This window comes from Capsicum annuum, chromosome 6, assembly GCF_002878395.1.
Source record: "Capsicum annuum cultivar UCD-10X-F1 chromosome 6, UCD10Xv1.1, whole genome shotgun sequence".
NCBI lineage: Eukaryota > Viridiplantae > Streptophyta > Magnoliopsida > Solanales > Solanaceae > Capsicum > Capsicum annuum.
The window spans coordinates 217,702,983-217,716,925 of record NC_061116.1 but is presented as its reverse complement, the minus strand read 5'-3'; the positions used below and the strand labels follow the sequence as shown (position 1 = coordinate 217,716,925).

The 13,943-nt window shown below is 36.9% G+C and overlaps 1 protein-coding gene across 1 annotated transcript; it reads right to left on the bottom strand.

Moving 5' to 3' along the window:
• Nucleotides 1–141: 141 nt before the first annotated feature.
• On the bottom strand, nucleotides 142–2,257 carry LOC107874665 (nodulin-26). Its single transcript, XM_016721424.2, has 6 exons — nucleotides 1,964–2,257; nucleotides 1,468–1,692; nucleotides 1,183–1,380; nucleotides 1,034–1,095; nucleotides 647–805; nucleotides 142–476 (listed from the first exon to the last, which is right to left on the bottom strand). Exons 1-6 carry the CDS (start codon nucleotides 2,108–2,110, stop codon nucleotides 233–235), a joined length of 1,035 nt encoding a protein of 344 aa, XP_016576910.1. The 5' UTR covers nucleotides 2,111–2,257; the 3' UTR covers nucleotides 142–232.
• Between the last annotated feature and the right edge of the window lie 11,686 nt (nucleotides 2,258–13,943).

The window sequence follows — 13,943 nt, the reverse complement described above, 5'->3', positions numbered from 1 at the left end:
CAGTTACTTACAACTTTCCCATCTTACAAATGATGGCTATAGATAGTTATTTAAAAATTACATGTTAAGCATTCTGTAAATATATTATTATTTCATAAATCTTAAACTCATACAGATAAAAAAAAAAAAAAGGCAAAGATGTCTTGTACACGCCAAATTTACATCACATGATGCAAATATGCAATCATATTTTCCATTAAGCCAATGTTACAATGATGGTCCTTTGATGCCTTTAAATATACATTTTGTAATTCTTTCTTCCTTTTGTCTGTTCATATACATATACATGCTTATTTAGAGTGTTTGTTTCATCAACAATACAAAGGCAACCTTCAGCACATTCAAAGAAGATGTTTCCAACTTCTGCTTCATCAGTCTTGGATACAATGCATGACCAACCTTCACCACAATTGCATATTACCTTGTCTTTGGAGGACACTTCTATAGCGCTTTGCGTCTCTTTCACAGCTTCACCCCTTCAGGAGATCAAAAGTTCAGTGACCATACGTGAAATTAACCGTCAAACACATATGACGATAAACAATTGAAGTCATAGTTAAAATCTCATATCATGTGAGTTTCTGACATAGGTAAATTCCGAATGTATATAAAATCTAATATTTTGAATGATTTAGTAAATTCATACCATGACTTATTTGTTTGTCTCATAAGATTATAAGTCCAAGCACCAAATATGGCCCCCCAAGTTGGGCCAATAATGTAAATCCATAGCCCTTTATAGTGACCTGTAACAATTGCTGGTCCCAAACTTCTTGCTGGGTTCATTGATGCCCCTGTTAGTGGCCTGTATTTCAACAACATCATCCTTCACATAATGCATATCTTTAACAAAACTGAACCACTTTTTAGTTGAATCATATACCACAGTGGCCTGTATTTCAACAACATCATCCTTCACATAATGCATATCTTTAACAAAACTGAACCACTTTTTAGTTGAATCATATACCACAGTAGGATAAAATAAGAACAACAAGTGAGAGTATAAACTTGAAATGAAAAGACGTAGTACCCGGAGAACAATATATCAAGTGAAACAGTAGCACCAATTGCAACCCCAGATAAATGTTTCATCTGCATCAATTACAAATTATAAGATATATATACGTAGTTTAATGCGTTATTCATTAAATTAAATTGATAGCGTAAAAGGGAACTAACAGCTCGATCATCAGTAGCAACAGCAGCGATGACAAACATGAGGTAAAATGTGGTTATAAACTCAAGTACCAAAGCTTGCAAATTTGTTCCTGCTGGAACTGTTCCTACAAATTGGTCTTCTTTTCCATTGAATATCAGTCGTAGGGATCCACTCGCGAGAGTGGATCCTACGACTTGAACAAAAACATAGGCCGGAACCTACACAATAATATATATACATTCACTATTAACAACAACAACGATAACAACAATAACAATAATAAAGGCCATGATAATTTGTTCTACCTGATTCCATGGGAACCTTTTGCTAGTGGCAAATGCAATGGTAACAGCAGGGTTAAAGTGTGCACCAGAGACATGTCCAACAGAGTAAACCAAAACCATGACAACAAGTCCCCAAACAGACGCGATTCCAGGTAGTGTGACAACGTTGTCCTTGTTTATATTCAAAATTATAGCAGCACAACCAGCAAATATCAACATGTACGTTCCCACAAACTCTGCTATCAACTGCGCACAAGAACAATATATTTTCACTGTTAAATGAAATTTTCAGACAAGTTAACATGATAGACGATCAGACAAGCTTGAACAATTCCATTTTGATTATTCGAGCAACTTTGGAAGGTTCAAACATGACAATTATTTATTGATCCAATCTCTATATATAACTTGAAAATCGAGACACAAATTAGATTCTTGTGTTCAATCAAGATGGCAAACACAGACCAATTGTGTCAAGGAATTTGGATATAGAGTATGAGAAAGAAAATTGAAGTACCTTTTGCACGAAATGTACGCTTATAAAGCATTTTAAGAATTTTTGAGGAGTAGAAGTAGCGGTAATAGCGGATGGTGATGGGGTTGGATAATCACTGATCCTAAATGAAGTTGCTCGAATTCCATCAACCGCTGGAATTTCCTCCATAGTACCTCTAACAAATTAAATTGGTTGAGCAAGAACTAATTAAGCATGTTTCAATCCTTTATGAGTCCCTTTGCAGACTTTTTTCAGGTACTTATATAATTGAAGTCGACTATAACTTTATTTATTTTATTTTTTGTGTGGAGGGGTGGATGGATTACCAATGATTTTAATTTATAGGTACTAAGTTGTTTCAATATATTTTTCTAATTAAATTATGGTAGACTTATTAAGCACGTCTTAAGGAAAATGCTAAGCAGCTAGGAATATAATGAACTTAATTTTTGAAGCTCTTCTGACTTGTTCTCAAATAGTAATAAACTAATTAATTATGTCAACCTCCTAATTAATGGTCATGATAATAACTAGTGTTATAATCAAAACACTTCTGCTTGTATAAACTGATGATAATATAAAATAAGCGGGTCATTAATTCGTTCAAATTTAAACAGGTTGGGTGGGTCATGATTTATGGGCTATTTTGCCACCCCTACATCTAATTAGTTATTCATTTTTTTTCTTTATTACTAGCCATTATATATTGTAGCTCTTTTTCCCTTTTTCACTTAAAGATTCTGATCTCTCAACAACTTCCAAAAGGTAGAAACGTATTCTAGTTCAAGTTGAATATTATAAGTGTTATTTACAATGTTTTTGGGTACAAGAATCTGTATATACATGTAACAATAACTTCAACACAAGTTCAAGTCTAAAACTAGAACACTTATGGAGTTTCTTAACACCTTCAAGGCAAGATTATAAATAATCTATTCAAGAAGTATGCTAACTTTCAAAAATGAGATGAAACAAAATTTTAAAGTCAAGTCCCCCGACTTCACGGAGTGTCCTTAAGGAATAATTCTCCTCACTGTACCCGAGGTTATGGAATCTGTCTCCCAGAATAAAATGGCCAAACAAACCAGTTGTAGTGGTACCTCAAACAATTGGAATCTCTTCGAACTCACTCAACGGTTTGATTGATCACACATAATATTTTTGAAGACAAGAAGAGTTTGTATTTCAGAAATTTTTTTCGTACGAAAACCTGTGGATGAAAACAGGTTTTTATAGCCATCAGGTGCCTCTTCTGAAAGGTGGAAATGGTTCACTTAAAAGGTGTAACCTTCCTGGAAAATCATGTCTGTTCGTCCAAAGAATGTGTCTTTTCCAAACAGGCATACCATTTCATGAATCAATATGTCATTTCGTTAAAGGGTTGCATCTCTTTCGAAGCATCAATTCGCTTCGCTTCTGCACTGCATTTTGAAACAGTGTTTCCGCCACTGCATGCATGCATATAAATGGAGGAAAAAATTTATTGCGTTTTTTTCTTTGGTATTTTCGGATTAAATTTTTGTCAAATAAAATTTGTCCAAAAAGATAAATCTCATTGATCGATCATTTTTCAAATCCAAATCCAAATCCAAAGCCGAGCCGAACGAACGACAATGACGACGGCGTGAGGCACCACCTTGTTCTTGTCTCACTATCCATGTGGAGTAAGTGCTTCATATTATAAATACTTCAAAGATCCCTTCTCCCACCAATATGGGAGAATTAGTGAACTGTCCCTTAAAATAGTACACTTTCCATTTTGGTGTCTCTCTTTCTCTCCTCGATCAATCATTTTCCAAATTCAAATCCAAATCCAAATCCGAAGCTGAAGCCGAAGCCGAAGCCGAGCCGAGTGAGCGACGACGACAACAACGCGAGGCACCACCTTGTTCTTGCCTCACAATCCATGTGGAGTAAGTGCTTTTTATTATAAACACTTTAAAGTTTCCTTCTCCCACCAATGTGGGAGAATTAGTGAACTTTCCCTTAAAAGAGTACACTTTCCATTTTGGTGTCTCTATTTCTCTTCACTATTTTTCCTCCATTTTCCATTCACACTTTTTATACATATTGAACCCAACATTCCCCCACATGAATGTGGAATGACTACTTTTTTCATAAAATTTTACGGACAAGTATGCGATCATTAAGCAAAGACTGATTGCATCTGGATAAGTCAGTTTCCCTTTGAACTTTCCATAGTGAACATGCATCTGATGCACTCGGTCAATCAGTAGATTTGATATCTTTGAACTGTCGAGCTTTAATGTACACCTAGACAACACATGTCACACAACTAGCCTTTTACCATTTATGGTTCTCACGGTTTTGTTCTTTTCAGCCATGAACACGTCCCGATTTTATGAGATCTTAGAGAATAGGCCTTTACTAACATTCTCCTTGAAGCGGCTTTCACTTCGCCCTCACATAGGTGATTTCTAAACGTTCGATCCTATAGATTAAACGTTTTGGTCAAATCTTCTAAATTTAGATAATCATTAAAAGACTTCACACCATAAGTCTTATCCTTGTTTACTAAACATTGTTTACATCATGGGAATAGATTGGGTATTTGACAATGTTGAACTTGTCAGACACAACTTTGTTTGATCTCCTTGAACCTAGCTCTTGGGATCTCCAGTCTGCTAGGTAGAGTTACCGCCATGCTGACTTGTCCTAGGCCGTAAACCCATTCCCTTAGATGTCCTCTCAACTCCTTCTCTAGATAGGCCTTTTGTACGTAGATCCGACACATTATCCTTTGACTTTACATAGTCAACAGTGATAACTCCACTAGAGAGAAGTTCTCTAACGGTATTATGTCTCCATCTTATGTAACGATATTTACCGTTGTACATCATGCTCCCTGCCCTACCTATTGTCGCTTGGCTATCACAGTGTATACATAATGGTGCCACTGGTTTTAGCCAATAAGGAATATCTTCCAAGAAATTTCGGAGTCATTCTGCTTCTTCACCGGCTTTATCTAATGCGATAAATTCAGATTCTATTGTAGAGCGAGCAATACAAGTCTATTTTGACGATTTCCAAGAAATCGTTCCTCCACTGATAGTAAATACATATCCACTCGTGAATTTTACTTCGTTCGATCCGGTGATCCAATTTGCATCACTATATCCTTCAAGTACCATAGGATATTTATTATAATGTAAAGCATAGTCTTGAGTGTCTTTAAGATACCCCAAAACTCTTTTCATTGCCATCCAATGTGTTTTATTAGGATTACTCGTGTACCGACTCAACTTACTTATAATGCATACTATGTCTAATCGTGTACAGTTCATTATATACATTAAACATCCCAATACTCTTGCGTACTCCAATTGTGAGCTACTTTCACCTTCATTCTTTCGAAGTGCAAAGCTCACGTCTAATGGAGTCTTGGAAATACCGAATTCCATATACTTGAATTTGTCAAGTAACTTTTCAATATAATGAGACTGAGACAATACCAACCCTTGTGGAGTTCTATGAATTTTTATTCCTAAGATCACATCCGCAATTCCAAGGTCTTTCATATCAAACTTGCTCTCAAGCATTCGTTTCGTAGAATTTATGTCAGAGTTGTCTCTATTGATGATCAACATATCATCTACATACAAACACGCAATGACTTGGTGATTTGGAGTGTCTTTAATATAAACACATTTATCACATTCATTAATTTTGAATCTGTTTGCCAACATGGTTTGGTCAAACTTTGCATGCCATTGCTTAGGTTCTTGTTTTAGTCCATAAAGTGACTTACCAAGTTTACACATCTTATTTTCTTTTTCTGGAACCACAAAACCCTAAGGCTATTCTATGTAAATTTCTTCTTCCAGTTCTCCATATAGGAATGCAGTTTTCACATCCATTTGATGAATTTCAAGACCATATACCTCCGCCAAGGCAATTAACATTCGAATCGATATTAGCCTTGTTATCGGCGAGTACATATCAAAGTAATCAATGCCTTCCTTTTTTTTTGAAACCTTTTACAACAAGTCTTACCTTGTACTTGTCAATAGTACCATCAACATACTATCGACTGCCTCTTTCCAAAAGGATGAGTCTCATGTGTGCCTTTTTCCAAAAGGATGAGTACCATCAACAACCAACTCCCACGTATGGTTGCTTAAGATTGAATCAATCTTACTATCGACTGCCTCTTTTTAAAAGGATGAGTTCGAAGACGTCATCGCTTCCTTAAATGTTTGAGGCTCATTTTCTAAGATAAATGTTACAAAATCCAATCCAAACGAAGTTGACGTTCTTTGTCGTGTACTACGTCTTGGATTCTCTTCATTATGTACATACTCACTTGGTTCATCTCGAGGTCATTTATACCCTCCACTAGACTGTTCATGTCTAGTTTTATACGAGTAAATATTTTCAAAAAATTCAGCATTATCTGACTCAATTATCGTATTTTCATTAATATCTGGATGTTTAGATTTATGAACCAAAAATCGACATGCTTTACTACTTTTAGCATATCCCATGAATACGCAGTCCATCGTCTTAGGTCCTATCTTAACCCTTTTAGGCATATGAACTTAGACCTTTGCTAGACATCCCCACACTTTGAAATATTTCAAGTTGGGTTCCTTCCTTTCCATTTTTCATAAGTAATTGATTGTGTCTTACTATGGGAAACTTTATTGAGTATTCGGTTGGCTGTACGGATAGCCTCCCCCCACAAGTTTTGCGGTAAACTTGAACTTATAAGAAAGGCATTCATCATTTCCTTCAAAGTTTGATTTTTTCTTTTTGTAATTCCATTAGATTGAGGTGAATAAGAGGCAATAGTTTGATGGACAATTCCATTCTCTACACATATTTCAGCGAAGGGAGATTCATATTCTCCGCCCCTATCACTTATTATCATTTTTATCTTTTTCTTTAACTGATTTTTAACTTCAGTTTTATATTGACTAAATGCATCTATTGCTTCTTCCTTACTGTTTAAAAAATAGACAACACTATATAGTGTAATCGTTAATAAAAATTATTAAATATTTTCTTCCACCATGTGATGGTGTTGACTTCATATCACAAATGTCCGTGTGGATTAAGTCTAAGGGATTGAAATTCCTTTCAAAGGACTTATATGGATGCTTAACATACTTTAATTCCACACAAGTTTGACATTTTGATTTATTGCACTCAAAGTTTGGCAAAAGTTCTAAGTTAATCAGTTTTCGTAATATTTTGTAGTTAACATGACCTAAACGTTCATGCCATAAATCATAAGACTCAAGAAAGTAAGAAGAAATAGAACTTTTATTGATTTCAACATTCATTACATTCATTTTGAATAGGCCATCATTGAGGTAACCTTTTCCTATATACTGTAACGCCCTGAATCTGGTACCAAAAATGCTACACGGTGCTCATAATCCTGAAGGACCACAAGTTGTCCTATGACTGATATCTGTAACTGAGCCTTGAATAATAATGGTAATATCATAAATATGAAAACATGAGCTGAAAGGCCATAAGGTTCAATACTGATATATGATTGAAAATATGGTATAACAATATAAAAAAACAATTAAAATAACTGTCAGAACATGCTGTAGTCTGAAAGCCTCTAAAATTGAACTGTCTGAATAAAGAGTTGATGGAACAATCCCCCAATTAAACCCATCTACTAAAATAAACTAAGTACTGAAAGAATGAAATAATCAAATAATATCATCCTCGAATGATGAGGACTCACTGCTGACTCTGACTGCTGAAATTGGAATGCTACTGATACTCTGGAGCGCGTGCTTCTGAACCTATGATATAAAACATCATAACACAAATGCGTCAGTACGATTGAATGTACTAGTATGCAAGTGAGGTAGGCTGAATGGAATGGTTCATATGCATGAACAATACTAACTAACTGAATAACATGAACGTGAGAATACATGCATGAATACGTAACTGTATCTGAGATCATGATAACACTGACTCATAAATTCTGATAACGTGGATTTACAGATATCTGTGTACTAATACTGTGATACTAAAAGACTAAGTCTACGAGTACTGAGGAACTGATGCCATATTACTGATAAAGGAATAACTGTTTCTAACAGTTCTGATTATGAAGAACTGGTCTGATTGCCTGACAATTCTAAAATCTGAATACTGGTAATATGAATTTTGTATAATTAATATATTATTAACTGGATGACTATGTCTGATAGTCCCTGATTCTGATGGAACTAGCTGAGTTCTGTACTGAGCTGAGCGACTGTATCTGACAGTCCTAAAATTGTAGAACTGAACTGAGTTCTATTACTGAGACTGTATCCGAAACTGAGACTGTGGAAGGTAATCATCTAACCGACATGCCCCAAAACTGAACTGGTGGGGTCCAACCTGTAACCCTAGCTGGAAGGGTGTCAGTACCGTGCCACGGGTAAAGACAAGCTGTGAGTAAACCCTCTCTAACAGGGAGATCTTTTGTTAACCCCTTCTAGTAGGAAAAACTCAAATGAGGTGTATAATTTCTAAACTCGTAGGGTACATCTCAACCTATGCTGGTTACGTAGTTCTGAAATGCAAGGATTGTTTCTAAGGATCACACCCTCTACTGGCTAACAGGTGAGTCCCCATCCTTAGGTTCACTCGGTGCTGAATCCTACTCCCAACTAAAGAGACACTGAACTGAAATGTTACTGATAGTATCTTTTAGCTGATTTAAATAGAGTTCACTAAATTCCATTGACTGACGGAATACTACTGAGATCGGATAACTGACTGAGATTACTGAGTTTTCCTGAGTCATGTAACTGACTGAATTCTAATGATCATGGCTTGAATGGGAGTATCATGAAAACTGACACTGGCTCTAGGCACACAACTAAATTATCGGGTACAAGTACCCCCAAAACTCGATAGCATGAAACTGACAAGACTTGACACTTCGTGAACACATAACCAATGTCAACAATTCATAATACAATAAGTTGGGGATTTCATGAAACACATGGTTGTCATAATGTTGTACATGGATGGAATTGTATATAGACATGTCATACTTTTATCAACCTAATCTCATGAACATTCCATCAAATACTCATAATGCACACAATATCATGGAAGTCAGTCTTAGTCATAAGGGTAAAACATGCATTTATTATTTGAGTCACAATTGAGCTAAAATACCCAATTTCTATCCTCCTAGCCATTTTGTCAAACACCCTACATGCACAACTTAAGGCATAGGTGAAATCATCAAATTACACATCATAAACAACTCAATTCATGGATTTCATCTTGCATGCTAACGTAGTTTCATGGAAACACATAAAGATTCCAACTTAGGAATCATACAACAAGATAAACATGGTTACAAACAACCCACAACATAAATATCATGTTTTATAATTTGAAAGAGGGTTCTTGGACTTCATGGATGAAAGGAATCCATAAATCAACGCTTGATATACCTTAGTTCCTGATTTTACAAAAATTGCGGAGAGATTCTTGAATTCGAATCCTTAATTAAAAACCCTAGCTTGTTCTTGAGAGAAACTTAAGAGAAACTCTATATTTTGGGTGAACTATGGCTGAATCCCGTGTTATTGGGTTTATCTAAGGATGGGAAATTGATCCTTTTGCCCTTAAAAATGCGGACATTTAATGACTAAAAACTTGGTGCCAACGCTACAAGCGACGCGATACATTGATGGCTGTGATGCGATACTCGATGCATCACGCCATGATCGCATCGAGCCTCAGAAGTTTTGGCTCTGGCAGCCTGCACAAATGTTGATCAACGTGATTGCCGACGCAGCACGCCATGATCACGTTAGTCGACTATTTTGGGACTCTGAACATGATGTAAACGTGTTTCAAAACATCCAAAACTTGTTCGGGAAAACCTATTGACCTTCCTGATCATGAACTAATAAAAAAATGGATAATTAAAGAACGTTAAGGTGGCGAAATGAGATTTTCAACTTTTGAAGGCCAATAATAGACTAAGTCTGGGAACCTAGCTAGAATTTTCTAAGTTTGGGACCCCTCGACAAGATTATAGGACTGAATTAAGCTTTAGCAATATCTCCCCCTTGAGAACATTCATCCTCAAATAAGACTGACTGAGAGGAAAGAAAAGATAAACTGACATACATACTGAATATGAACAACTAGAACATGTTCCATGACTGACATGACCTATAAACTCTATGTATCATACTGAACATGCATATCTAATGCATGGTTAATTGGTTCATGAATGCATGACGAAATATGCAATGGTAATTGATACCAAGTTTATCATGGAAATATGAGCATGAAATAGGATAAGTTCAAGGGAGACTGTTTCCTTAAATTAACAATGCTAATGAGCCTGAAATTAATTACTAGATATGCATGAACGGAAACACATGAACGTAATTGAGTTTGGAACGTGATACATGAGCTAGATATCGTGATCTGAACTGAGTACCTTGAATATGCGGCTTACGACTGAGGTCAGAGTTTGAGGATCAACTTATAAGTACCCCCTTACTCCAAACTGGATTCATTACGAGAAGAGATAATGGCATGTTTTATGTCATGAGAGTTCGGGGAATTATCATGTATCTCTCCTTTGGGATACTAGGTCTCTCGAAGAATACTGATTTTGCTGAGATACTGAGAAAAACTAGGGCAATGCACAAGGCACCTATGAACTAAATCACAGCTGGATATCCGGGATCTGAAGCTAAGACAAAGTGATTAGACCTTACACACTGCAACTGAGACTACTGAAAAGATTTACATGGGTGCTGAGTACGAATGCATAAATATATACTAACTTTATCTGATTAACTGAATAACTTATATCTGAATATTGGGTGTGTAAGACTGAACTGTACTTGGTCTGGATAGCTGGATTGAGACTATAGGGTATTATACATAGGAGGTAATGACTGACTGGGCAACATGAGCCATGAGGTAACTGAGCATGAGTGAGGGAAAACTGTATTACCTTAGGAACGCAAGACCAGGTGTCTAATCATGATTTGAAAATATTCTGTAAACTGAGGTACTGTAATACTAATAACTGAGTAACTGATGGCCATATGCTATGGTCGGGTAATCTTGAAACTGGATTGAGTTTCTGATCTGACTACTGGACTAGGACTAGGACTGAGATTGTAGCTAAGACGGTAATTGAGATCGTAACCATAACTAAGACTGTAATTGAGACTGAATGCTAGTTTTCTATAACTAAGTATTAGACTGGTACGGGAGTACTGAATTCTGATGGCTAAGTAACTAATAGCTGAAAGCCATGGTTCTGTAGGACTATCTGAGTCCTTTACTGAATATTGATTACTTAACTGACATTGTAACTAAGGCCTCCGAGATAACACATTAATACTACAGATTTACTGAGGGATCTAAACTGAGGGTATACATGGCATAATCTAAGTTTGACTAAACACTATGAGTGAAGTCATGAATCGTGTGGGCTAAGCATACTGTAAAGCATGACATGAGTGCATGAGTCATGAGCTGCACGAACTGGGTTTGGAATTTCTAAATTCGTGGAACATGATTCAAAATATTGGATGAACTTGGACTCCTTATACGAGGAACTTGAAACACACATTATTCTATGAAAAATGCATGGATATAAATTGTATTCGTGAAACTGAAATGGAAAGCATACGTAAGTATCGTGATGGTTGAAGTATAAAACTTTGCACTGAGATAGGAATGGGTTGGGAATCATCTTTTCTTATGGATTTCCTACATATAATGGTATTACTACTGGAACCTGAAGGCTTGACTTTTAGAGATTTCATAACCAGACAGTTTCTGTATACTTGTCGGGCTGTGTTAGACTGACTCACTGGGGTGGGGACTAGAAAAAGGTCCTATTAACATTTGTCTAACCTTAAAGTTGACTGCTATGCAAAGAGTTATAAAAGAAAAAAGAAGCTCCTGAATCTGAAGAAATGTGAACATATAAATGAGGGATCTGTAACTACCAGTGGCTATATCAGAAGGACTTTCCTGATCCTGTCAGGACTGAAGTGCATAAAGTCTGTTTGGACGTTGCCTATTAATAGTGATGGAATTGGCACCCTGCTGATTTGGGGGACCAGACTGAGTTGAAGGACGATTGTGCTTACTTTTAGGACCAGTCCTAGGACAATCTCAGAACTTGTGACTTGTCTCGCCACATCCGAAACATACATCACTACTGGCTCTACATGTACCCTTATGATGCTCACCACACTCTTCACAAAGTGGATGAGTAAAAACCCTGCTCTCACTACCCTGGGCCTTGGAGCCTGGTGCCCCATCTCTATAGTCATTTCTGAACTTTGGTACTGGTGCACTAGATGAAGATGGAGCTGGGGATGAAAACTTCTGTCTATGCTGAGAACGGTTACCACCCTGCGACCCTGGCTGAGAAAAACTATAACTACCAGTTCTAGCCCTCTTATTTTCCCTCTCCTTCTTCTTAAGTTTCTGCTCTTCAATCTGTTGAGCATGGACCATAAGCCTAGATATGTCCATCTTCTTAATCAACATTGTAGTCTTGCACTCCTTAACCACTCTACCTGATATCCCAGAAACAAACTTATTCATTCTAGATCTACTGTCTGCTACTAAATGAGGAGTGTACCTGGCTAACTGAGTGAACTTGAGGGAGTATTATTTTATGCTCATGCTACCTTATCGAAGGTTGATGAATTCTAACACTTTGGCTTCTTTCTGCTCTAGGGGAAAGAATCTACCTAAGAAAGCCGTAGCAAACTCTTCCCATTCTATGGGCTCTACATCTGCACCACTATCTACCTTTCACTGCTTAAACTACGTATGGGCTATATCTTATAGCTGATAGGTGGCTAACTCTTCACTCTCACTGGAAGTCACTCCCATGATATGTGTGACTTTCTAAACCTGGTCGAGAAGCTCATGTGGATCCTCTTCAGACTTAGAACCGGAGAATAGGGGAGGATTCATTCGGGTGAAGTCCCGAATCCTGGCTGTAGCAGAATTGGCCACTGGGTTGGCCGGAACAGCAGCTGACTGGTCATTCTGAGCTGTGACTGAATTGGCTAGAGTAGTGAATGCAATTCTGAATTCTACATAAGAGACGTGCTCATCCAGAGGATCTGCCTGGACGGGCTGAGGTGCTAACTGATTCCCTATTCCTCTTTCGTTAGCCCTTTTGGGAGGCATGTTCTATGAATGGAAGAGAAAAAGGGATTAAACTAAGAGTTTGACTGGAGATCATGCTCACTCGCACAATATGAATATTGAAAGAAGGGAAACTGTTCCTAAAACATCTCATATCCTCCTGCACATAAGTGTGGTGTATAACACACCCATGTACAAGACTCTACTAGATGCGGTTTTTCAGACTTCCTAGGACGCTGTTGAACCTTAGGCTCTGATATCAAGTTTGTAATGCCCCGAATCAGATACCCAGAATGCTGCACGATGCTCATAATCCTGAAGGACCACAACCTAGCCCATGACTGATATTTGTAACTGAGCCCTGAATAATAATGGTAATATCGTAAATGTGAAAACATAAATTAAAAGGCCATAAGGTTCAATACTGATACATAATTGAAAATATGGTATAATAATAGCAAAAAAAAAATAACCAAAATAATTGTCTGAACATGCTGTAGTCTAGAAGCGTCTAAAACTGAACTGTCTGAATAAAGAGTTGATGGAACAATCCCCCAACCAACTCCATCTGCTAAAATAAACTAAGTACTGAAAGAATGAAATAATCAAATAATATCATCCTCGAATGATGAGGACTCACTGCTGACTCTGACTGCTGAAATTAGAATGCTACTAATACTCTGGAGCACGTGCTTCTGAACCTATTATATAAAACACCATAGCGCAAATGCGTCAGTATGATTGAATGTACTGGTATACAAGTGAGGTAGGCTGAATGCAATGGTCCATATGCATGAATAATACTAACTGACTAAATAACATGAACATGAGAATACATACATGAATACAT

What these genes read in the sequence shown, in the direction of transcription:
- LOC107874665 (XM_016721424.2), bottom strand. Translation starts at nt 2,110, where the DNA reads ATGGAGGAAATTCCAGCGGTTGATGGAATTCGAGCAACTTCATTTAGG. An exon ending in GCGTACATTTCGTGCAAAAG is followed by an intron (nt 1,693 to 1,963) that starts GTACTTCAATTT and finishes TCTTGTGCGCAG; the next exon opens with TTGATAGCAGAGTTTGTGGG. An exon ending in AGACAAACAAATAAGTCATG is followed by an intron (nt 477 to 646) that starts GTATGAATTTAC and finishes GATCTCCTGAAG; the next exon opens with GGGTGAAGCTGTGAAAGAGA.